Genomic DNA, 26,188 nt, shown 5'->3' on the forward strand with positions numbered 1-26,188 from the left:
GTGTAAGAGGTGCTTAGGTGCTTGTAAAAAAATTATTATAATAATAAAAAATTAAGGAGTTTATTAGAGGAGCTGGACGAGTCCCAAATAGTCGAGAACTTCCCAAGTGGATTCGAATTTTGAGACTCCCCTGACGTGCAGGTCAACAAACGTCACCATTGGCTGATAAAGCTGTCAATCAAATGTGATTCTGATTGACAGATTCATCAGCCAATCAGGTGTGTTTGCTTTCAGCCAATCATATGGCTCCTTACATTTGCGCTAGACTACAACAACAGCTACAGAGCTAAGTACAAATATGGACAGTCACGCCATGTCTTTCAGTGCAGCTACAGTGGAGCTGCATAGCGGAAGGTTTTAAGTGATCTAAAACAACAATGATAAATGTCAGCTTTTCTCCATTTTGCGCCGATTGCACTGTATATTTCCTGGAGATGTAATGCAAACCAGAAGAAAATATGACGGCTTTAATTTGACACCTTTATAAGTTGAAGGGATTTTATATTGGACTCCCTGGAACAGTTAACAGTAATGTTTTATAAAGGTCGTAGAAGAACAAGCAAATGTTGTCACTGTTATGAACTGGTAAGAACGCCAGGGAAACGCCATCTTTAGTCAAATCAAGACTATCCTGATATCATAACTACTGTCACAATAAGCGATACAGAAATTGCGCATTGTACATCTAAAACATCGCTCAATCAATAAATCACACGGGAAATCAAACTGCCTGGTGTGCTTAAGAAGTTGTTTAACTCTATAGAGACACTGCGTAACGCGTCATCATTCAGAAACCACGCCCAAGACGGGGGGAAACGGAAACCCCCCCCTCCAATATGGTAGTAGTAGCCAAGTAGTAGCCAAGTACTTACATTTCAGTACTTGCCGAGTCCGGGTATGAGTACTTAATTAGGGGTCAACAGATTTTTCTATGCCTTTACGCATATGTTTAATTAAAAGAGAGCGTTTCAACATTATGGGTTTTAGTCCATTTCTAGAGTTTATTTATCGGTATTTTACAAGATTACATTTGAACACATCATGATCTCCAATACTCATGTTTACTGAATGGAGCTTGAATGTACCATCAATACAATACAACCTAACAGCCGGTGGGGAAACAAGTAACATTATAATCAGTCAATTGACGTTACTGTAAGAGCAAAAGGTAACATGGATTATATACGGGACATGTACTGCAAATATGTGGTAAGCCTTTGCTTGTTCTACAACACTGTATTGTCTGCTAGAAGAGCCAACCTGTAAGTTGGACAGAAAGTTTTGTTAACAGTTGTGCTGAAGAGCCAGTACTTCGCCATTTACGCGGTCCTGGCAGTTTCAGCCATTTCAGGTAACAACTCGTGTTTAGGGTTGTCAAAAGTATCGATAGTGTCGAAAAGTATCGATACTGAAAATTTTAATCTGATACAATACTCTTTTGAAACGGGTATCGATAGTACCGAAAGTATCAATACTAAAAAAATCTAAATGGATAAAATACTCATTTGCAACAGTTTTGATACCATCAGTGCTTTCTTTTAATGAAAAATCACAGATTTTTCCCTCCCTATCATCGGGTATCTGTTGCTTCAACAATTAAGCTAAACGGGCTAATCTGCTCCAAGTTCAAAGTTTTATCAGGCCTAGATTATGGAGAAGTGTGCGTCTGTCCGTCCATCTGTCCAACTTTTTTGCTTCTTGATGTGTCATCATCCCCCCCCTTCCCGTTGTATCGAAAATGGTATCGAGTATCGATATTTTCCTGGGTATCGGTATCGAAGTAGAGATTCTAGTATCGTGACATCCGTGTTTTAGCTGCAGTGTAAAACAAAGTGGCGAGATATGTCTGGCTAAGCGAGACTTCTTGTAGTGTGCCGGCTAACAGCTAACTAGTGCAGTGAGTGAATGGGCAAGCGAGAGTGAGCCAACGGTTGTGTGGCTGCAGCTGATTAACATTACTGACCTCTGATAGCGTTTTATTTCTCCTCGCAAAGCACTCCAGGCAGGCAGAGCTTTTTCTATACAAAACACGCTGCTATGTGTGAACAGCAACGCTTCTCTGCGACGCATGATCAGCTGTGAGCCTGCTGCTGCTTTCAGGTTCACGTCACATTGCCATAAAGTGGAATGGGGTGCGGTGACTGCGGTCGCGTTAGTACTCGTGCGAGTGTTGTAGAGCTGAATGTGGTCTACCTGGTCCTACTGTTTAGTGTTTACTCCTCTGCTGCGGCAGACAGAGCAGAGATCTGGGACTGCAGCTCTTCCACATCTGGTCGCCATTCATTAAATTGCAGGCACAAAGCTGCAGAAGGTAGTAGCAGCATAAAGAGTCTCTTCTCTCACCACAACCAGGAAATGGACAGATGCAGTCGAGGTTGTCATATCCTTTTCCCTGACAAACTTGAACTTTGGGTTTTGAAGTGCAACCTTGACTTTGGATCCTTGGTGTTGTTCCACACCACTTTCCAAGGTTTGGATGACAATGGGGTTAAGTTGTTGAGATTTCCAGAAATAATATACAATAATGATCATACTCCCACTACTATTGTGTCAGAATACTAGCCTGGGTAAACCCAGCCCCCACGTGACCTGCTCTCAGACCTCTGGTTCTCAGTCACTAGTGACTGAGAACTCTGAGAGCAGGTCACGTGGGGGCTGGGTTTACCCAGGCTATCAAAATACATTATACATTGGAATTGTTGCACTGATGTATCTGTATCTTAAGTAAATTTGGTTAGAAATAACTGGGGAAAAAAGTGGTTTTGCTGATGAACGATATAACACTGGAGGGGACAGTTAATTGTAGAAAACATAGTCTCGCTTACCAGACCTTTCTCCAGTGCTCTGGCTCAACCCACCATCATTCTAGTGCAAGGGGAAAAATGCTCTGACTTGTTTGAATTTCTTTAAACCAATCAGAAGCATCTTGGGCAGCGGTAAGCCTACAGGGATACGGTGGCTGTGCTCTTGCAAAAACAGTATCGGGGGGGGGGGGGGGGGGGTGGCTTGTTTGGTTGGAACCAAATGTCTATCCCTAAAAAAAACACACCACACAAAACACTCAAATGTGTATGTCGTCGAGCATGAAAAACTTGCCATTTTCAGCATGTACTGTAGGTTGCTAGCCCGGAGGTTGTTGTTGTTTCATGTAGCGATGTGGACTTTGAGAACGGGCAGATCATGGAAACGGAAGGGGCGGAGGATTCCGACTGGAATGGAGGGTATCAATGGCAGAGCTTATACCTGCAGCCTGAGCCTACTGTACTTGCATTGAGTCAGACCAGAGAAAACACTACCCCATTGTACACTGCATTTGCTGATCGTAGAGCATTTAAAAATCTGAATACAATTGACATGTACCACATCAATAGTGTCATGCTTTATCATATCTGGGAACCCACACAGACCTGGAAGAGAGGCCAAATTGCACAGCTCCACTGGGTTCCACTGGCAACATTTGGCGTGATTTCTCGCTGTCTTCTCAATCGATCTCCCCTCCTCCCACTCAGCTTCTGGGCTTTAACAGGTGACTGTTGCCATAGAGATTTCTTATGGTCAGGTGCCCCTCTTCCCCCCAAGGTCACTGACTTTTATAACGATGTGATACCATTGGCTAAGCATCTGGAAAGCATGTTTTGACATGTTTTTTTTTACAGGCATCTGCTTCTGCAGCTGTGATCAGACCAGTAGCGTTATCCTTCCTGAGAGCATAATTGTTGACCAAGCAATGCATAGGAAACTGCGTGGCGATATTTCCATCGTCCTCTCATCTGGAAGACTGCCATCGAGCAGACACAGAAATAAAGTTTGTGGATGCAAGTGGATTTATTTCTTAAAGGGCGACTTAGGCCATGTTCACATTACAGGCAAATCCGATTTGCTGATAAAGTCATTAATCATCATTATCTTGATTGGTTTCCCAAATCTGATTTGGGAGTGTGTCCGCACTGCCACAAATCTGATTTTCAAGTCGGATCTGTGTGTCCAGACCTAAACAGCCATCTGCATGGCATGGTATGATGGTATGGTAATGATGTGGGCGTCAGTAAATACGTACATGGTGACGTGGTTTTCCGGCGCAGAAACATTTGATGACGAGTTGCGAGTGACGTTCAAATCAGATTTGGTGGATCTGCGCGTCCGCACTGAAGACACATCAGTCAAAAGCACATTTGAAGCAGATTGGAAACTACCTCCATATGTGGTTTGGGACAAGTGACACAAATCAGACTTGGAGCATCCAGACTCAAAACCAGTGTTGGGCAAGTTACTTTCAAAATGTAATATACTACATATTACTAGTTACTTTCATTTGAAAGTAATACGTTACTTTACAATATTACTTTCTGTGCAGAGTAACTCGTTACTTATTACACTACTTTTGCATTACTTTTACCAAAACAACAGCAGCAGTAGAATGACATTGCTGCCCCGGAACCATCCCGAAAAATAATTTCAACCGCCTTGAAGTCAGTGTAAACAATCCAAAATTCTAAATGTTATTCTTTTCCTTTGTTATTGTCATCTATAGTGGTTATTTGCATAAAAACACACAGTTTGATTAGGAAATGATTGTATCTTTTTTAAATAGCCGTCCGTGCATGTGTTGATGTGTAATCGTGTGACAATAAAGACGGGCTTGTCTGAAATCGTGTTTAAATATGTTTTTTGAGTTAATCAAATGTAACTCAATTTGTAACTTGAGTTACAGTACTTAACAAGGTAACTGGTATAATATTACTGAAATCCTATAAGTAATAAGTTATATTACTGAGTTACTGCTAAAAGTAATATATTACATGTAATATGTTCCTTTTGTAATGAGTTACCCCCGACACTGCTCAAAACCAATCTGGATAGAATCATTAATAGGTCACTAAAGTTCACAAATCAGATTTGGCCTCCTAGTCTAAACATGGCCTTAGTCTATTTTCAACCAGATTTGTATCAGGGATGCACGATAATTATCGGACCGATAAATTATCGGCCGATATGGGCATTTTGCGTTATTATTTATTATTTCGATAATGGCCTTTTTTCCGATAAATAACAGCCGATAATACAGGCCATGAGGCTTTGTTTTTGCCTCGGAAACGGAGCATATTGTTGTTGCATGCTCGTGATGTCAGTGCTGCCTCGGGCAAAACATGGCTGCTGCCAGTGTGGCTGTTTTGCACACTTTCAGATGATCACAATAAAACTATTGCAATTTGCAATCCATGTCCCGCACGGGTTCCGAGAGGAGGGGAAATGTCTGAGCTGGCATTACGTTAACCCATTGATACCTGATGCAGCATTTGCGTGTATATCCCTCATTTGTGTGCATATCCCTTTAAGGATCTTAAAGGGATACACATGCAAATGCTGCATCAGGTATCAATGGGTTAAGCCAAACCTGGCGAGGATGCAGCGGATTTGTTTAGCGTTTAGCTGTTGTCACTAGCAAGTGTTAGCTCATCTAGCTTGTCTCAATCAGACAGATCAGTGTTATTCCTGGGCTGCGTGTGTCAGCCTCATCCTGGTGAACCACGTCAGGAAAGAATGAGGAGAAATGGAAACGCGTAGAAATGTGTGCCAAGAAGCTGACAACAATGAACACTAATGAGCTGTTAACATGTGTGTCTGTAGTAAGTGGTTTCCATTCCGCATTAGTCAGCAAGCTTTGCAATGGTTTCAGCTTAATAGCTTCCTATATAAATGTACATTTCTTCCAAGCCGCAGTCATAAAAGTGGATGTTGTTGAAACTAAATCACTACCTGAACCATTTCTGTGCAGCTATCTCTCACTTTTCACAGAGGCATGAGATCCTGAGACTGACATGCTGGGACGCTTTAGGTCCTACAGCAACCTACAGTTTATGACATTGTGTTGTTGATTCCTCAGTTATATAGACGGTTTTCACGGAATTGGACAATGCACAATTGGCCATGTCTGCGGGTGGGAAGCCGGATTAAGGGTATGTGTCTTGGTTACTTCGGGGAGAGGGGAACTGGGGGTGAATAACGTGATACTCCCACGGGCTATGTCCTGCCATCGAACCTCCGCTGTCAGGTGAAAAGAAGCTGTTGGTGACTGCACGTACTGTATATCGGAGGAAGGTGCTAGTCTACAACTCTCCCCCAGACGGGCAGAGGGGGCGGAGCAATGACTGGGACAGCAGGGGGGATTGGCCAACACAAATGGAATTATGCAACAAGCCAGCAAATCCAAACTCGTCTATTTTAGATTCTTTAAAGTAGCTCAAAACTCTTCTATTTTAGATTCTTTATGGAAAGGCAAAGGCTATTTGTATTAAAAAAACATGTTAGGCTTTTAAGCAGAAGGGAGAAACTTTTGACAGTGTACATACAGTATATGTTGTGTAGTAAACCGGAAACATTCCTGGTTGACTTCGCTGAAATAAATTGGCGCTTTCACAAAATAATGTCCGAATCCTGTGTGAAACAGACTTTTTCTAACCTCAGTGTTGTACATATGCAATGTCCAAACCAAATCTCATCCAATACAGTGTACAGTGCTCAGCCTAAGGGGGAGTGTCCGCTCTGGGCTCGGTATTTCAGAACTGAGGCAAATTGTAGGAAAGTGTGCGGCTGTGAAAAGGTCAACAGATGGTTTCCAGGTTGTGTTTGACACGTTTGATGTGCCCCTTGGTAAAATTACCAGGAAATGTTTGAGACAATCCCACTTGATTATAATAGTTTGTCATAGCTTTTGTGAACACCGATGTGACTGTGGAGAGGGATGGACTACTAGCTCAACAACCATGTACAAATACCAAAAGTATCCAAATGAATATCCAAATGAGCATCCTCCTATACTTGCAAGATACATCCTTTCCGTGGTCGTGGTGAAATAACTACGGAAGAGGATTAGGGCCACATGTGGAAAACGTATATGAGTTCTGAGTCAGAATTCTGGAAATAAAGTCATAATTTCTCAGAATTCTGAGTTTAAACTCAGAACTGTAATTAACTTTTCACATGTGGTGCTAATCCTCTCCTCTACTGTTCGATGGCATTTTTTGAACAACTACAGTAGATTATCCGGCTGCTACGCAGCCTCAAAATCTTGTGTGTGTAAGGTCTGTGCTTTTTGTGTTGCCAGTAGGTGGCACTATGCCAAATTGCATGGAATTCGGCTCCCTGTATGTGTGTGTGTATGGGGGTGGCGGCATGGTATCAGTCGAAAGCGGCCCGATGTCACAAAACGTGACACAAATCGTGACTGACGCCACCCGCCCGCCCATCCACCTAGTCCTAGGCAATTTTATTATAAGGATAGTTTATTATTATTATCTTTTTTCCTTTTTGTTCACACTATTAGAGCTACAGTATTCACCTTATGTTGCCACGCCCACTTTTTATCTTCCGTGTAAGACGCAATTGTATTTGTTCTTCCGGTTCAGTGTTAGCCGGCCGGTAAACATCGATAAACTGTAAACTATGAATGAAGTTTGTTTGGCAACATTCAGCAGCTACACTGCGGCCAACTTCAGTTACATGCTCATATCGTTACTGCTGCGAGGAGCCGATGGCTGTTACCCGGTCGGCATTTAACCTTAGTTACAAAAGCACAAAAGCACGTTGACAGTGTTTTCACTGCCAGTACAGTAGGGGGGTTGACAGATAGCCTACTAGCCTACTACAGAGCCTACTAGCTAGCGTTAGTCTGACCGGTCACACAGCCAGTGCGCTCCTCGCTGCTCATTAAAAATGTCCAAATAGGTGTTATTCTGATAAACTGGTCACATATTTGGAATGTTACGTTCTCATCCGAAAAAATATTAAAACAGTTGTGTGTTTTTTTTGCTTGAAAACAGCTTTTTGACAAGTCTAAAAATGATAAAGGTAGGAGTAATCTACTTCCGGGTCTAAAACGGAAGAACGATTACAAAATGACGTAATGCAGAAGCGTCCTTATGGGCAAATAATAAGGTGAATATGATCAGCACACTGCGGCTGGGCAGAAAAGCTGTCCTGTCATAAAGCATTTACCAAGGCAAGGCTAGATTCAGTGTTGGAGTTTCACCAATTCATCCCCTATCCTGTGTCCCCTCTGTCTGCTCTGTGTCCCCTCTGTCTCCTGCAGGCATCTACCTGTTGGACATGATCTACATCGACTCGGCCTATCCTGCATCAGACAGCATCATCGAGACGGAACAGCGGACCAACCAGATGAACAATCTCCTGAGGCTCATCGCTGACCTGCAGATGTCATGTAAATACGGTAAGCACCTGTGTGTGTGTGTGTGTGTGTGTGTGTGTGTGTGTGTGTGTGTGTGTGTGTGTGTGTGTGTGTGTGTCTGAGTCTTAAAGTAAAGTAAGCACCAAGGTACCATTTCAACGAAAGGCTCAGCACGTAACTCTACCTTACTCAGCAAGAATGTTTTTCAGAAGGTTCTTAAAACGTTCAGAGAATTTGCAGACTTAATTTCGTTAGGGATATTGTGTAACCGCTTTGTGTTGATGGTAGTTGCAGCAACCCATGTTAAGGGCTTGCCCAGGGGTGGATTCGAACCGCCGACCTCCGGCTTCCAAAGCGCACACACTAACCACTACACCAAGAGAGCTAGCTCCCTTGGCAGAGCTGATTAACGGGCCTGTATACTGTGAGTTTAACCAACCTACTCGCTACCACTAGGGAATCACGAGGACTCACATTCATTCGGTTACCACACCTTGCTTTTTAGATTGGGTAGTTTCAAAATCAACTTGGTGAGGCCAGTTGAACTGAAAATCAAAATGAATGCCTAAATACGTACATGATGTCACCAGCTCAACTCAAAAGCTCTTCTTCTTCTCTCCAGATCACCTGGTGACCCTCCCGCATGTCCAGAAGTACCTGATGTCAGTTCGCTACATTGAGGAGCTGCAGAAGTTTGTGGAGGACGACAACTTCAAGTAGGTCACCACTCTGACACCGCAAATGGTTGACAGTCGCCTCGTTCACGTGTGAATCCCGTGTGAAAGTCACTGGAGTCAATGCGGTGTGGTGGATAATTTTTTTATGCCTTTCGTTCTGCCAGTGGAGGGAGTCATAGCAAATCGACCGTCTGTCTGAAAGGGCACGCCTCGGGAAGACGGGAATCCCAGCTAATTCATAAGAAATGACAGCAGGACTGAGGGAAAACCACCTCCAGATTGAAGTTCTACTATCAGAAACAAGATAACCAAAGCATATCTGCAGTCTGTCTCGCCTGTTGTGCGTTAAATAGACTCCTCGGATAAAATAATAATCTCTCTCGCAATAGGTGCGCACCATTGTGCGCACAGAGAAATCCGTCCACAGCCTGCTTTATGCACAGCTGTTCCAGTTCACCTCAACATTATCTTCAACTCCCCAGGATATATTCATGCATCCGCAGTACGTCCTCTCGTAATAATGCAGGTGGAAATTTAGAGTGAAATGAGTGTGATATGTACAGTACACACTGTCCACCCTTTTTGACATGAAAACCTATGGGAAGCGACCGCACAGCGGGGGGGGAAGTGGACACTTTAAAAAGCCCGAAATAGCTAAAACAGGCCTGGAAAAACTTTTAGTCCGATTTTTGTTTTTTTTTGTTTTTGTGCTTTAATCCCTGATAACAGTAGCCTATGTAACGATGAGATGAGGTTCTGTTGGTTCTGTTGGTCTGAACTAGGGAGTTGAATAACGTTAGCTGTGCTGTTTGGTTTAAACAGCTGTGCAGGTTGGGTAGCAGATGGATTTAGAAGATGTGATTAAACTGGGGGGGGGGGGGGGGGCGTTCGATTTGGGCAAACCTGAACCGCTCACTTCAACACCTGGGTGTGATTTTCCATCATAGCCATAAGATAAGAGCACCAGTTAACAGACGGTGAGCGAAAGAGGCAAATGTTCCCACAAGCAAAACTTCAAACATGGAAGTGGGCGTAAAGGTGGAGAGGGATGTGATGGACAGGACACAACTGGTTTTCACTTTTTCCACGGGGAGCTAATTCATCCAACAGGCCCTAATGACTTTCTCAGGCAACATCATATTGGAGATCCTCTTTTTTATATTATATATATTTAATTTAACATTTAAAAAAAAAATCAGAATGACACACGAAGAAAGCAAACAAAAATGAACAGGCTCAGACACATGAAAAAAAGGAAAAGAAAGAAAGAGGGGGAAAATACATATATATTATCGACATTCAATGTTACAACATAGTGCTACCAGTCGCATAAGGTGCTTATGTGCTGCAAGGGGTCCATGAGAAACCAGCCGGGAGAAAATAAAATATATTTTTTTCAGCCGATATTTTTACAATAACACATTTTAGAGGTGCGCAATACCATCATACCTTGTGTGGTGCGAATACACAGGAGGCAGGACCCGCTCTTGTAATTAAAAAGAATGCATTTTTATTACCTATTATTTTCACTTCTAAAACCAAGGGAAAGGGTCTGGATCCTACCCTGCAGCATGCACACACACAGTAGCAATCAAGGCATGAGTTGAGTGACAGGCAGACTCTCCTCCTCCTGGCCTGTCAGTCACTGGTCTGATGCCAATTGACCTACGTAAAAAATACAACAACTTGAACCCGTGGTCTTTTTGCTTAACGTTATCTTAGCGTAAAAATCTCATACCGGCCCAGTTTTGACGGCTCTGCATTTGCCGATACCCGAGAAAATCCCCCTCTTTTTCACAGCCTAATGTTGGTATGCATTGGTACTATGCAGGTATGCATTTACAATAAATAATTCATAAAAGTTTTTTTTTATATTAAATGTGTAATTGAGTTTGAAATTACCATAAAATATTTATAATAAAAAATGTGCATTAACAAAAGTAATTTGTTAATACCAGTAACATGTTAGTTACCGGTATTCTTCATTTATCTGACCTATTTTTGATCCGGCACATATCTTATATCACAAAGTGAGCCAGGAATATCTTGCAGTGTAAGATATTGTTGGCTCACCTTGCGGTGACTTCCACTGTAGACGATGTTTGATCCAGCATCATTTTCATCTTCCTCTCAGTTTAGAGGCCGGAGCCCCTCTCTATACAAAAAGCCATGGTTAAATGATCACATGACATCTTCCTCTCAGTTTAGAGGCCGGAGCCACTCTCTATAGAAAAAGCCATGGTTAAATGATCACATGACATCTTCCTCTCAGTTTAGAGGCCGGAGCCACTCTCTATAGAAAAAGCCATGGTTAAATGATCACATGACATCTTCCTCTCAGTTTAGAGGCCGGAGCCCCTCTCTATACAAAAAGCCATGGTTAAATGATCACATGACATCTTCCTCTCAGTTTAGAGGCCGGAGGCCCTCTCTATAGAAAAAGCCATGGTTAAATGATCACATGACATCTTCCTCTCAGTTTAGAGGCCGGAGCCACTCTCTATAGAAAAAGCCATGGTTAAATGATCACATGACATCTTCCTCTCAGTTTAGAGGCCGGAGCCACTCTCTATAGAAAAAGCCATGGTTAAATGATCACATGACATCTTCCTCTCAGTTTAGAGGCCGGAGCCCCTCTCTATACAAAAAGCCATGGTTAAATGATCACATGACATCTTCCTCTCAGTTTAGAGGCCGGAGGCCCTCTCTATAGAAAAAGCCATGGTTAAATGATCACATGACATCTTCCTCTCAGTTTAGAGGCCGGAGCCACTCTCTATAGAAAAAGCCATGGTTAAATGATCACATGACATCTTCCTCTCAGTTTAGAGGCCGGAGCCACTCTCTATAGAAAAAGCCATGGTTAAATGATCACATGACATCTTCCTCTCAGTTTAGAGGCCGGAGCCACTCTCTATACAAAAAGCCATGGTTAAATGATCACATGACATCTTCCTCTGTTTAAAGGCTGGAGCCACTCTCTATAGAAAAAGCCATGGTTAAATGATCACATGACATCTTCCTCTCAGTTTAGAGGCCGGAGGCCCTCTCTATACAAAAAGCCATGGTTAAATGATCACATGACATCTTCCTCTGTTTAAAGGCTGGAGCCACTCTCTATAGAAAAAGCCATGGTTAAATGATCACATGACATCTTCCTCTCAGTTTAGAGGCCGGAGCCACTCTCTATACAAAAAGCCATGGTTAAATGATCACATGACATCTTCCTCTGTTTAAAGGCTGGAGCCACTCTCTATAGAAAAAGCCATGGTTAAATGATCACATGACATCTTCCTCTCACTTTAGAGGCTGGAGCCACTCTCTATACAAAAAGCCATGGTTAAATGATCACATGACATCTTCCTCTCAGTTTAGAGGCCGGAGCCACTCTCTATACAAAAAGCCATGGTTAAATGATCACATGACATCTTCCTCTCAGTTTAGAGGCCGGAGCCACTCTCTATAGAAAAAGCCATGGTTAAATGATCACATGACATCTTCCTCTCAGTTTAGAGGCCGGAGCCACTCTCTATAGAAAAAGCCGTGATTAAATTATCACATGCCATTAGTCCAACGCAGAATGTTTACAACTCCTGTGGACTGATCAGCCTGGAGACTATCTCATATACACGGAAGGGATGACAGCGTTTGTTAGCATTGGCGCACACTCCTCTCTCCCTCCTCCAAAAGAGTGCAATATGTTTGTAGGGGAAATGAGAAACACATGCTGCACGACTGCTTTAAAACCTGCAGTATTACGTCAAAAGAAGAGAGAAATATTATTTGCGAACATAATCTGCCTCTTCCTTTTGCCGTCCGGCAGCAATAGCTTGAGCAGCTGTCTGTATGGTGCAGGTGAAGCTTTACGCCACTTCTAGCATGACATCAATTGAAAGTAGTATTTTGGGATTTGAAGGCTCCTGCTGTAAAAAATATGTACCGTAAATTCCGGACTATAAGCCGCACCGGTGTATAAGCCGCACCTGCAAAGTTGACTATTTTTTTCTTATATAAACCGCACCGGACTATAAGCCGCGGGTGTTTTAATGTTTTTTTTTTTTTTTTTTTTTGTGTTTTAATGTTTAATTACCATATGTAAGGGTTCATGCACAGAGGGGATTGTCGGGAAAGAGATGGCTGTTTGAGGAAGCTCCCATTTATTAACATTTCAACAAAACAACATAACACAACACCACCTGTGTTGTTTTTTACAGTGCACACAGTGTCATACAGTGTCATACAGTGTGGTGAAAAGAGGGCGAGAGAGGAAATTAAAACTTATTATAGTTATATAGGATTTATAGTTAGAAAGAGTGCTAAAAAAGAGAGATTTTTTTTTTTTTTTTTTTAAATCCATAGATAAGCTGCACCGTTATATAAGCCGCAGGGGCAAAAAAAGGCCAAAAAACGGGAAAAAAGGTGCGGCTTATAGTCCGGAATTTACGGTATATATATTACATGCGGCCCACAGAAGCAGTGGTCAATGCTGGTTACAACTTTAACCATAATCAAGATTCAAGATTCATTTGAATAGCCATAGTACAATTGAGGGAATTTAACTTAGTGCAGTATGCAGCGCAGTATGCAGGGCAGTATGCAGGGCAGTATGCAGCGCAGTATGCAGGGCAGTATGCAGGGCAGTATGCAGGGCAGTATGCAGCGCAGTATGCAGCGCAGTATGCAGGGCAGTATGCAGCGCAGTATGCAGGGCAGTATGCATGGCAGTATGCAGTATTCTTCTACAATCTACGTTATATTTTTGTGTTTCTCGCTGCTATAGTTTGAGCACCAGTCTAGAACAGAGAGCCAGTGTGTTTGTCTGTTTATTTTTAAAACCTTCCTTGGTAGAAGATGACAGTTCAAAGAAATCCAGTGTTAAAAGTTTTTTTGTTCAATAAATGCATGATGTTCCCAAAGTCAAAGAGTAATCGTATTAAATAAACATGATCTCAATATTGATCAAAAATAATCGTGATTATCATTTTGACCATAACCGTGCAGCCCTACCAGCTACGCATATTCTTTTTGTCCAAAGGAACAATAATGGATGTGTGTGTCTGTGTTTGTTACAGGTTGTCTCTGAAGATTGAGCCTGGCAACAGTTCCCCTCGCATCGCCTCTTCTAAAGAAGACTTGGCAGGTAAGACTGAGTGCACATGTACAACATCCACAGCAACAACAAAAACAACAACAACAACAACAACCAAAATGGCATCTGACCAAGGAATCGGATGATAGCAAGCTAGATTCTGTCGGTCCTTTATAATAAAACTGCAACATAATGAAGCATCAATGAATTGAAATAGGAAGAATCAGCTGTTTAAAAGCTGGAAAGTGAATGCCAGGAACTGATTGACCAGGGAAGAGCCTTTTCCACTATAAAGGTCTAACTGGCAGCCGTGTCGGCTGGCCATTTCGGGATTGGAGGTGATGATGCCAGCCAGAATCAACTGGTCTGCGCCGTCATGAAGGGAGTGCAGGAGTCTCCCCATTGCCAGGACCCTGGTGCCTTCTGGGGATTATGGGAGAGACAGGTTACAAGAGACAGGAGTCTCTTGAGAGACACCAAGTTATGGGTGCTTTATCCCTCATCTCTCTAGAAGCCTTTGCTGGGGAACAGCAGGCTCAGTGTGTATGCCCTGCCCTGTCCTGTCCGTGTCCGTGCCCGGCACACTTACATGGACAAAACTGGGGGGCTCAGGAAGGGCGATCAGCTGTTCGTCTCCTCGGCTAATCCTTGTCTGGGCAAGCCCATCCCTAAACGTTACGCCTCTCACATTGGATTGTGGAGGCTATCAAACTTGGGGTTACCCCGAGCCAGGGCGCACAGCCTCCCTTGGGGGTCCTGTGTGCACTCAACTCACGGGATGGCTTCATCCTGGGCCCTTGTGAGTGCAGAATGATTGATTGATTGCTTATTGATTGGTTGTTGATCATTATTGTATCTGTACAATAATGATCTATGGCCGTCTCATCTTAAGACGTCTCTCAGGTGGACTCTCTTCCCATCTGGAGAGCATTCCTAGAGATAGATAACATGCCTTATGGCCAGACCAAGGTTGTATTGTCTCTTATGAAAGATCAAGGTTGGACTTGTGTAGCTAATGGAACTTCTGTGCGCACAGTGGAACTTTCATGAAATAAAATCCTCATATATATATATATATATATATATATATATATATATATATATATATTTTAAACGAGCAACTCATTATTGATGAATCAACAAAGCATTTTAGTCATTTTTCCATTACACCCTCTTTAGAGGAGTGTCTCTACAGGGCGGCGAGCCGGATCTCGCCTCTCTCCTTTTGTCCGATTCTATAGACTGGACGTCTCAGCCTCGTGCCTGGCACGGGACCCCAGTGAGGAACCTATCACGTCCTCTCGGGGTGGTTGCGATAACCGGTCTGGACACTACGGGAGATATGACATTCCCATTGTGAGGAGCTCAATCCTTGTTGGATAAAACTCAAGGTTATGAATATAACCACGGTTTTATAAACAAGGTGAGGGATCCTCACCAGACTACCCTTCTTGACCTGGGCAGGTGGAGAGAGATAGGATTGGCTCTTTGCCCACCCCATTCCTTCAGCCTGGTGTAGAGATAAAGTAGTTATTCTGGTCAATCAGGGAGGCCCTCCCCTTGTTTATAAAACCGGGGTTATATTCATAACCTTGAGATTTAGTGATCCTAAAACTGCTGTTTGTTATATTGACTGTGTTGACATCTAAACTAGCATACATTTGGGGCGTAGTGGAGGGTAAACACAGTCTACCCACCTCTTTGAAAGGCAGAGAGTTTACTCACCTATTTTCAGATCAACTGTGGTAAACTACTCACGTTGGATAGTTTAACCACCTCTGTATTTTTCCCACTACACCCCTGTAGAACCTTTGATCTTGATTTGTGCGGTTGTGATTTCACGGTTGCCTACTAACTTGTTACCCCCTTTCATCAGACCGTGTCGCATAACGGTTTGTAGATACTTGGAATCAGCCGATCCACAAACCTTTGTACTTTGGAATCATTATTGGCAATACAATCTCATTTCTAGCTAGCATGTGTTGCAGAGGCCATGCAGGCTCTGAGTGTTTAGACCGCCATCAGCCTGTGTCCTCCAGACTGCGTCAGATGTGGCAGAGGGACCTGAAGGCCACACGCTCGCTAGTTGATTCATTATATTTGCATTGGAGCGGGAAGGGAAATGGTTTGGCCGCAGTGATTGGATGGCATAAACACGCCGGCGGGTTTCCAAAGCTCACCGCAGCCACATTAGACTCTCTCTCTTCTGTCTCCACCTCCCTCTCTCTCTCTCTCTCACTCTGTCGTCTCCATCATTTCTCTTTGCTCTGGCTTCTCTCCCATCCTCCTCCTCTGTCATCTGAAGCCATTACAGCGGTAAGGAGGCTACAGTGAGTTAGCTCTGAGTCCTGTAGGAGAGACAAATGACTTCCCTCACAGCATTTGTAACCATCGTCAAAGACAAGCCAGCCGAGTGAGAAGTTCCATGAGGGCATGTTGCGGCGGGCGGGTGGGGGTTCCTCCTGTTCTCCGGGGGCTCTGAGGGGTTCATCTGGAGGGTGCTGAGGTGATGTCATGTGGCTGGAACCTGCCCAGAGCTGGATGGAGGTCAAGGGGAGTGGAGAAGGATGCAAGCCCATAGCCACATCAAAGCCACTACGCTCAGTGTATCTTTGCGTTTGTGTGTGTCAAAGGTTGTTATAGTTTTGCATTTTTCATTTTTTTTATTTTTTATTTTATTTCGTTTTGACCTTTTGTTTTAATTTCAGTTGAGTTTAATTTAGCTTTTAAAGCGGGGTTGCTAGTTTAGTTTTTAGTTTTTGAAAATGCTTGGTTTTAGTTTTATTCGTTTCAGTGTTAGTTTTAGTCCTTTTTCTTGTAATTTTGTCAGGGGCGAGATTAAAATAGGTCAGAAAGATTATTGTGTAATAAAACTCAGCAAGACATTATCTATCTCTCTATCTAGCTATATCTATATCTATAAATTTGGCAATATGTACTCTGTTTCAAGAATTTTGGCCGACCACAGCTATGCCGTTTTACGTGCGATCGGGCTGAAACTGTCAGGGGGTGTAGAGAGCTCCCGGGTGACCTGAAGGAGCCGTATTTTTTTAATTAGGGCAGATTAATTGCCTTAAGACTGATTGCCCTAAGGCTGAGGCTATAGTTCAGTGATGATGTCATCAGTGATGATGTGAGTCTAGACTGATTGAACATATCATGAGCAAATTAACATGCAGCTAATGGCAGTATAATGGCACGTGATGGGATGTGTTTGCTATGGTTACCCCGGCAACCTCATCTCTGTCGCTCTCTCTTTTATTACACATTCTATTCTGATTACAAGGCAGCAATGTATATTACACACACACACACACACACACACACACACACACACACACAGAGAGAGTTCCCATTACACAATCATTGCTGCCGGTCCCTCTTGTATTTGTCAATGTTATTATTATTCAGCTTCTTTCTATGAGGGAATCTGCCTTCCCATGCATGAACATAAACAACACTTAGTAGATGGGTGAGGGGGCTCCCATTAGGATTTTTGGGGGCAATCACCGATCGCTCATCGCTGGAAGCAGTATCGACCGTACCGATCACAGGGTCTATTTGAAGCCATCTATTTATTGTATAGTATTATTTATTTATTTATTTATTTAATTAACTATTCTAAACAACATTATATATCAAGTAATTAGCATATGAGAAATATGAATTGACAGCTGTTTATTTATTGGCAGGCAGCTTGTGCAAAATAAAATGCTAAATATTCCACAGGTTAAATAAACAGCTTACGCTCGGTTATTGGGACCAGCTTAGAGCTTAACAAACAAATATAGTTTTCCTGTGGAATAAAACCAATAAAACCTTAGGTCGGTGACTCGGTGTAGCCTCCACCTTTATATCGCAGCTGATGAATGTCTGCAAAAACTGTTTACAGTTTTTGGATGTGTGAGATCATGTGCAAAATAACTCAGCATGGTTTTCAGTGAAGTACCCCTTTAATTATTTACCTTATCAGCTCTTATTTACTGTCCAGCCTCTGACATAATTGTTAGCTAACTGAGACAGAACAGAAATTGGGTCTGACGGGTTCTGGCTGCGTTTTGGGTCTGAGGGGTTCTGGCTGCGTTTTGCTATTGGCCGTTTCTGCAGCGGATAAAACGCACCCTGCATCGCGCACTCTGCCAAACAATGAGGTCACTCTCTCCATGCACAACAAGCCAGCGTCACATGACTCACAGCCGCCAAGGACCCTAAAAAAAGAAGGATAAGACATCACTCACATCACAGCGTTCGAATTTTGCATTGGGGCCAGTCCAGACTTTGGGGAAGTGAGTAGGCCCTTTTCACAGCAACCATTTTGGGGTGGTAAAGCAGGAAGTAAAATCAGGTATAACCAATAACATTAGTGAGGGCCCTGGCACTGGGACACCTAAATGGAATGGAACCATCATTAATGGTATTGGTTACACCTGCTTCATGTTGCTGTGAAATGGGTCTATGGGGCGGGCAGTAAGTCCCAACTATAAACCATCATATCTGTGTCGTTCCACCTTTGATTCATAAATGCTTCCACCAGATTAAAGAAAAGATGTGATGTTGACTGATGCCCTGTTTGATCATGCATCATGATGTAGTTAGCTAATCTAGCTCTATTTTGGACCAAACAGGGGCTTGAGTTGAGCTATATGCAGCTGCAGGACAGAGCCATGATCTGTTTGGAGACCAATAATAAGGAAAACTAACATGCACATTAAAAAAAACGAATCCTCAATCAACATCACATACAGTAGTGTCTTTTCTTTAATCTGGTGGAAGCATTTTTCATTCAAAGGGTGAAACCACACACAGATGGTTTATAGTGGGACTTACCCTGCCCGCCCCATTCACTTCAAGAGAACTGGCCCCAATGTAAAATTCGAACGCTGTGATGTGAGAGTTGTCCTATCCTTCTTTTTAGGATCCTTGACAGCCACACACACGCCAACGCACACACGCACAAACACAACAGAAATCATCCTAACAATATGCATCAAACAGTCTGTTTATAGAACCTCTGACAAACACCGAACACCTCATATCTACAATGATAATTCTATAAAGAAATCAGTTGATTTTGATGCAACGCCTTGTCAAACACACTTGGGTATGTGCACCAGTTGGCAGGCTGGGTTGGCCAATTGTTTGACTCAAGCCATGTTTCCAGAGAATCAAGCAAGTATCTTTAAATGACAAACAGAGGCTGTGCATTTGAATTAAAGGATGCATAAAGGCAAGATAAAAACCTACTGTATGAGTGCCATCTAGGCTGTTCATAGTAATAATTACTATTATAATTATAGAATAGAAATTTGATGTAATTTGGAAGAAATAAAAACATGCCCCAAAAATAGGCAGAAAGCGCTACAACTGCACCTTTTGCTTGGCTGGAAATGATGGTGGTGTCCAGGTGGTTTCCAGGAGTTTGCAGATGGTTTCCAGGACTATACAACCTGCCCATGACCTTCCCTGGATCCTAACACACCGCCATGCAAATTGTCAGCCTAATCCAACCTGCAGTGTGGGCCTTAAAGATACTGACGCACACAGACACGCACACACATCAACTTAATTATAGAAGATTGTTGCAGGTTCGTACGGGGTTAGGGTGTACCCACATGTTACCTCCGGCTTGCTCAGGCGTCCATACAGGCACGATTGGCCTGTGCCTGAGGATGGGAAGCCGGGTTGGAGGTATGTGTCCTGGTCGCTGCACTAGCGCCTCCTCTGGTCGGTCGGGGCACCTGGTCGGGGTGGAAGGGAACTGGTGGGAATAGCGTGATTCTCCCACGTGCTACGTCCTACCGGTGAAGCTCCCCGCTGTCAGGTGAAAAGAAGCGGCTGGCAACTGCGCATATGTCGGAGGAAGCATGGTGCCAGTCTACGGCTCTCCCCAGATCGGCAGAGGGTGGAGCAGCAGGGGGAAATTGGCCAAGTACAATTGGGGAGAAAATAGGGGGGAAATCAGAAAGATCTTTTTTTTGCACGCACTTGACTTGAATTTCTAGTATAGTAAAATATTGCGATACTTATTACATAAAACAGATGTTGACAAAGTATTTTCCTTTGCAGTTGAAAAAAGGTAATAATAAATTGCAATGTATTGCAATATTTTTAAAATCGCAATAATAGTGTATCGTGACTTAAGTATCGTGATAATATTGTATTTGCGGGGACTCTGGTGATTCCCGCTCCTACATGCTACCCACCTGGCGCTGCGCCGCAGGGCCATTTGTATGTCTGGAGGCATACGCTGGACTAATGACAGCCTCGACCCCAGAGGGATGACGGAGCACGGCTATGGGGTAATTGCGCAGCATGATGAAGGTGTGACCTCACTACATTATTGTTCATGATTACTAAATTGCGACGGAGTGAATATTTTCCTGTTGACGGGAAGGCCTCCTGACTTGAACACAGCATGTGGGAATGTGGCTTAAACCACCTCACAGGCACAATTACATGGCGCTGACTTGTATGAGGCAGTCGCCCAAATGCTTCAGTTTTCATTAAGCTCTTAAGGTTCATGGGTCTTACGAGTAAAATATATTACATAGACCAGGGTTGGGGAGTAACGGAATACAAGTATTTAAAATAACAAATACTTAGGAGTAACTATATTCCATTACAGTTCCAGTTTAAATTGGTGGTATATTTCCATTTGACTACAAACATGCTGAAGAAGGCGACAACATTGTCCTCGCGGTTGCGTCCATTCAGAGTGACTCCGACAAATGTGCTCAGGCTCAGCAAGACGATGTTGAAATATTCCAAAAGTAATCCAAAGTACTTAGAATACGTTACATAACTTGAGAGTATTTATTTTATTTTATTTTAGGGCATGTATTCAGTATCTGTAGTGGAATACGTTTTCCCAATACGTAACCCCCCCAACACTGCGTAGAGCCACTTGAACATAGGCTGCCCTGCTCGGTCCTAGCTGCCATGTCTTTCGCTTATTGAATGGCCCCAATAGGTTACAGTGAGACTGACTCAGAGGTTCCGCTGGCACAACATACATCATGGTAGCACTGCATCAGTTCATCCCATCCACAGAATGCTAATTTGCAGCCAGGCTGATGACAGGATCATGTGGACAGACTTGAAGTTAGTGGCCAAACACACCATACGCCAAAGCCATGCCGAACTGAAGCTTGAAGCAGACTCAAGCTGATCTGACACCAAAGCGGTCACACCAGAAACGGTCTCTTTTCCTCAGCGGCCGGGTCGGAGCTGCTGCTGCTCCGGCCCCTCCCACCCCTCACAAAGTGCATTGACTGCCTGCCTGCCTGCCCGGCAGCTCGGGATCAGCGCGCGGCACATTTGGAAAATAGAACAGAAGCTGAAACTATTGGATCAGCGTGGCGTCGGCGTGGCGTGGCGTGCGTCCGGTGTGAACGGACTCGCCTGTTAACAAGGACGCTGAATTGAAACTGCGTGGCTTTGGTGTTGCTTTGGCGTATGGTGTGAACTGCACGTTCACACCATTAGGTTGATGACAGAATAGTTCGCCTACAGAGAGTCTATTTGTAACATTTCAATAGCTTATTAGTTAACATTCCACAATTCAACTGTTTAACAGATGTTCAACAGATTATCTAAGGTAAAGGTAAAGTCCCCACTGATTGTCACACACCTGGGTGTGAGCGGCAGCAGTGCCGCACTCGGGGAATCATATGGTGATCTAACCCCCCAATTCCAACCCTTGAATGCTGAGTGCCAAGCAGGGAGGCAAATGGGTCCCATTTTTATAGTCTTTGGTATGACTCGGCCGGGGATCGAACTCACGACCTCCCAGCCTCAGGGCAGACACTCAAACCACAAGGCCACTGAGCTCTATATTGTCTATGTGGCAATTGATGAACATGCCTAAATTTAGACTAAGTGCAGGTGTGTGGACCAGGAAGCAAACAGAATCTGTTTGTTGAATATCAACTAATAAGCTGTTAACACAACATCTACAGACAAAGACAAACAGTTCAATTGTTGAATGTCAACCTACATTATGTCAACTAATTATCTGTTGAAATGTGACAAATTCTCTGTAGGCAGACTGTCCAAATAAGGAGTTACAAGAAAAGCTTATCGGGGAAAATGAATGAGAATATGACTCTTATCTCCTTCGACATCATTTGTCAAGCTGCAAAATAATAACAATTCAGCTTCTAGTCATTTGTGTTTTGTGTGTAAGATCTGTGGAGGTTTCAAGATGTGGAAGCTTTGGGTTAAAGAGAGCGATTCTAAGCATAACGTTTGCAGGTTATTTATTGCCGAATTCTTGTCTCCTGTGTGTCAGGTCTGTCTGAGGTGTCTGCCTCCGTGAGGTACAGCCGACGGCCCACCTGTCCCGACACCTCTGTGGGGGTCCATATACCCCACACACCGCCTCCCTCCCACCACAGGAAGAGCCATAGTCTAGGAAACAAGTAAGGACCTCAGGCGACATCCACATTCATCTGGTAGAAGGAAGGTTTGCACTCTTAACTCGAGGCTTAGCGAGGAGTGGGCCAGGTGTGTGAGGCCAGCATGAAAGTCCAATGAAAACAGAAAAAGGCCCACACACTGACACAAAAAAATGAAAATATATTTACATAGTGAACAAAAAAAACATTTCAGTCATCAGCACAGCACGACCCTCCTATGTTTTAGTTTGCCGTCTCAGAAATGAGGCTTTGAAGACAGCATATAAAATCCACAGGGATATTTACAAGGGAGAGAAGGATGCTGGGAAATGAGCTTAACATTCACTGTGACTGGAAATGTCTTTAAGTGTCAAGCGCAGTGCAACAGCATTCAAACTGCTATCTCTCCATCTCTGCCTTGTCTTCTGACCGCTGGTCTCCACACAGCATGATGTGTCAGTACGGCATGTCGGAGAGCAAGAGCGCCACGTTCCCCATAGAGAAAGCTCGCCACCTGCTGGACGACAGCTTCCTGGAGTCGCAGAGTCCAGTCAGGAATGATCCACACAGTACATCAGTGTCCAATGGCTTATCCTTAGGTACAGTATACTAAGCTCCAAGTGTTTGTCTCATATTGTCGCTGTCGGGGCGGAAACCTCGTATCTCCAAAACGGCAACTTTGCAGGAAATGGAAACAAAAAACAGTGTTCTTAAAATAACTGAACACCACGTCGTCAAAGTCGGCACGATGTCTTCATTATGGTCAGTTACTTGCTGGATGTGTCATTACATTATTAATATCTTACCTGAATAAGCTCAAATGGTGTTACAGGATTATCATTCCGACTTCGAGGCACTTTATCCGGGGCACGCAGCCTCGCGTAGCCGCACCCCTTCTGGAGCACACAGACGCGTGCAGATACAGTACCTGCGGGCTCCTGGCTCCTCCAGCAGCGACCTCGAGCCTGCTCCCAGGCCTCCGAGTTAGAGGCATCGTCTTGGGGGAACACAGCCTCTCACTAACGCTAACATTAGTCTCGTCAGAAACCACTTTGATCTGCACGGTTTTAAATGAGTTTGCAGCCTAGGGGTCATTCTAAAACATTTTATTGATCTATTTACGTCAGACGAAGTCAGAAATAAACAAAAACAAAGCCAGAAATATACGGAGCCGTTCGGTTCTGGTCTGCGCGTGTCCGTTTTCCGGGTATTTACTCGTGCCTAGGGGCCTTGAAACGGAGATAGGGGGCGGATCTTCGTGGTTTGAGGGACAGTTTGAGGGCGAATGGAGTTACGAGACTTAAATTGTGTAAAACCCACAGGACATACGCCGCCCGACAGCGACAATATGATGCAAGCATTTCTCTGTTCAGGGTTTTCAGTGATTCTCAACCTTTTTATAGAGTGCCAAAGTCACGCCCTCTTCTGGGTTAGGCATTCCATAGACATTTCATAGAATGCTTATAAAAATAGTTTTACTTGGTCAAAGCAAGCGATTCCGCTATATTTAGAATCAGGAGAGAACATGTAACATTTCACTTGGACCTAAAAATAAAAATTGTGGATTAAGAAAATAAAATCAAGTTCGTTTTTAAGTATTGGTCCGATTGAAATGTTACATGGTCTCCCCTGATTCTAAATAGAGAGATAACAGTGAAACTATGATTAAAACAGTCATTCTTCTACATTCTCTAATTGTGTTAACTTCTTATTAAATGAAATAATGCTGAAGTTGAACAATTCATCAATTTGCTGGGGACCCCCTAGAACTCCCTCTAGAACCCCTGGTGGTCCCCCGGGCCCCACGTTGAGAACCACTGGATTATATCATACAAAAACATTATATGTAACACTGTTTACGCCGGCAAATGTTTTTTTTTTTTTTTTCTGATTTCTCCCCCGTTTTCTCCCCAATTATACTTGACCAATTTATCCCCATGCTGCCCTATCGGCTGCCCCGGTCGCTGCTCCACCCTCTGCCGATCTGGGGAAGGCCGAGACTAGCACCATGCTTCCTCCGACACATGCGCAGTAGCCAGCCGCTTCTTTTCACCTGACGGGGAGCTTCACCGACAGGACGTAGCACGTGGGAGGATCACACTATTCCCACCAGTTCCCTTCCACCCCGACCGCGCGACCCGACCGACCAGAGGAGGCGCTAGTGCAGCGACCAGGACACATACCCCCAATCCGGCTTCCCACCCTCAGGCACAGGCCAATCGTGCCTGTATGGACGCCCGACCAAGCCGGAGGTAACACGTGGACACGAACCTGCGACCCTCGTGTTGGTAGGCAGGGAATGTACCGCTACACTACCCGGACGCCCCACGCCGGCAGATCTTTAATTATTACTTCTTTTACCAGATTCTCCAAATGTCTTTAGCTTTTCTCATAGACTTGATGCTGAGGGACGTGTGGAAAATCAATTTTTGTCTGTTCTTTTTCAATGTATTCTCAATAGGCAGCAGTGAGAGCTCATTTGGGGAGGAACTGTCACCTGGGATGGAAAGGTAAGGACCAATCATCAGACCCAACCAAGTATTTAATCCATGGGGATTTTTGAATCACTTGGAAATGACAAAGCATTAAATTGATTTAATTCTTTATGTACACAGGGACAGGACAAGTTACAGTTACTTCATCAAACTTAGAAAACAGTCTTTTGTATGTAGCCTTGAATGAGTAACCAGTACCACTAGTCCATATCATGAAAATACAGGTTACATGTGTCTTTCACTTCAGATCATAGTTTATTCTTGTATGTGATACAACCTCAGGAACCTGAAAGAAACACCAAACCCGAATCTGTGGTGAAGCCTGACACCTACTGGTGAAAAGTAGGGTACTGCACTGCATGGCCATCTGCCTTTGGTGTCAATGCAGAGCTTTGCATTCTTTCGAATGGCTCCACTGGCACTGGCTGCAAAAATATGTTGAATTGTATAGAAGTCAATGGGAAAATCACTTGATTTATGACCTCAATAAACACTTTCCTAATGAGTTTATGGTCTCAATTCAAGTCTTTTTCACTACAGCGTGATGTTCATTTAGTAAATTATGGTCCCATTTAGAGTCAAATAGATGATAAAGCAGATTATTTTTTGGGGGCGTGATTGACAGGTCGCCTGTCCTGTGGTCGCGCAGCTCACCGATCACGGACCCATTGCAGGCGGCTCTGTGGGAAACCCCCGGTCTAACACTAGCTGCTTCTGGCTCCAAATAACCAAGATGGTGACGGTGAAACAGGAGTACTGCAGGTGGTGACATCACCTGGAACCAAAGACTAGCCAATAGCAGATGGCCAGTTCAGTACCCTACTTTTCACCATTAGATATGAGGCTTCAACACAGATTTGGGTTTAAAAATGTCAACATTTCTAAGGAATTCTAAACCCAATACTGAAACTATCATTTTTGACAGCTTAGCGTTATTTGGATTTTGCTAATGAACGTAGACAAAATGTGAACTGTTACCTTGCAGCATAATCACTGCAATGATACAGTATCAGTGTTTCTGATCATCAACATCCTACAGTAAATCATAAGTGTTTGAAAGTGTGTCATATATCTGTTTGTCCTGCTATAAATATGCCAAATACCTCTGAGTCATGGATTAGAGGAACACGCCATTTTGTGAGATTTGCCTATTTGCCATATTCTTGATCGTAAGAGGAAAAGATAGACGCCCTTCTCTTCTCTGTTCATGCCCCTCCTGCTAGTTAGCTTAGCACAAATTACTTGTAGTCCACGGGAATCGCTAGCCTACTCACGTTATAGTCACCAAATACACATTTCAACAGCGCCAAAATGCTCTAATTTACTCTTATACATGTTGTGATTTA

General features: G+C 43.5%; 1 protein-coding gene across 1 annotated transcript in view; it reads left to right on the forward strand.

The window, feature by feature from the left end:
- Positions 1–26,188, forward strand: part of LOC310780834 (ras-specific guanine nucleotide-releasing factor RalGPS1-like) — a gene marked incomplete at its 5' end in the record, with an annotated part of 140,086 nt that overhangs the window by 84,081 nt on the left and 29,817 nt on the right. Inside the window, 6 exon segments of the mRNA XM_083641339.1 lie at positions 8,090–8,227; positions 8,808–8,901; positions 13,935–14,002; positions 22,242–22,371; positions 22,795–22,946; positions 24,809–24,857. Coding sequence (XP_083497465.1) covers positions 8,090–8,227; positions 8,808–8,901; positions 13,935–14,002; positions 22,242–22,371; positions 22,795–22,946; positions 24,809–24,857 — 631 coding nt within the window.

The sequence above is a fragment of the Poromitra crassiceps genome, assembly GCF_964638095.1.
Source record: "Poromitra crassiceps genome assembly, chromosome: 8".
Classification (NCBI taxonomy): Eukaryota; Metazoa; Chordata; class Actinopteri; order Beryciformes; family Melamphaidae; genus Poromitra; species Poromitra crassiceps.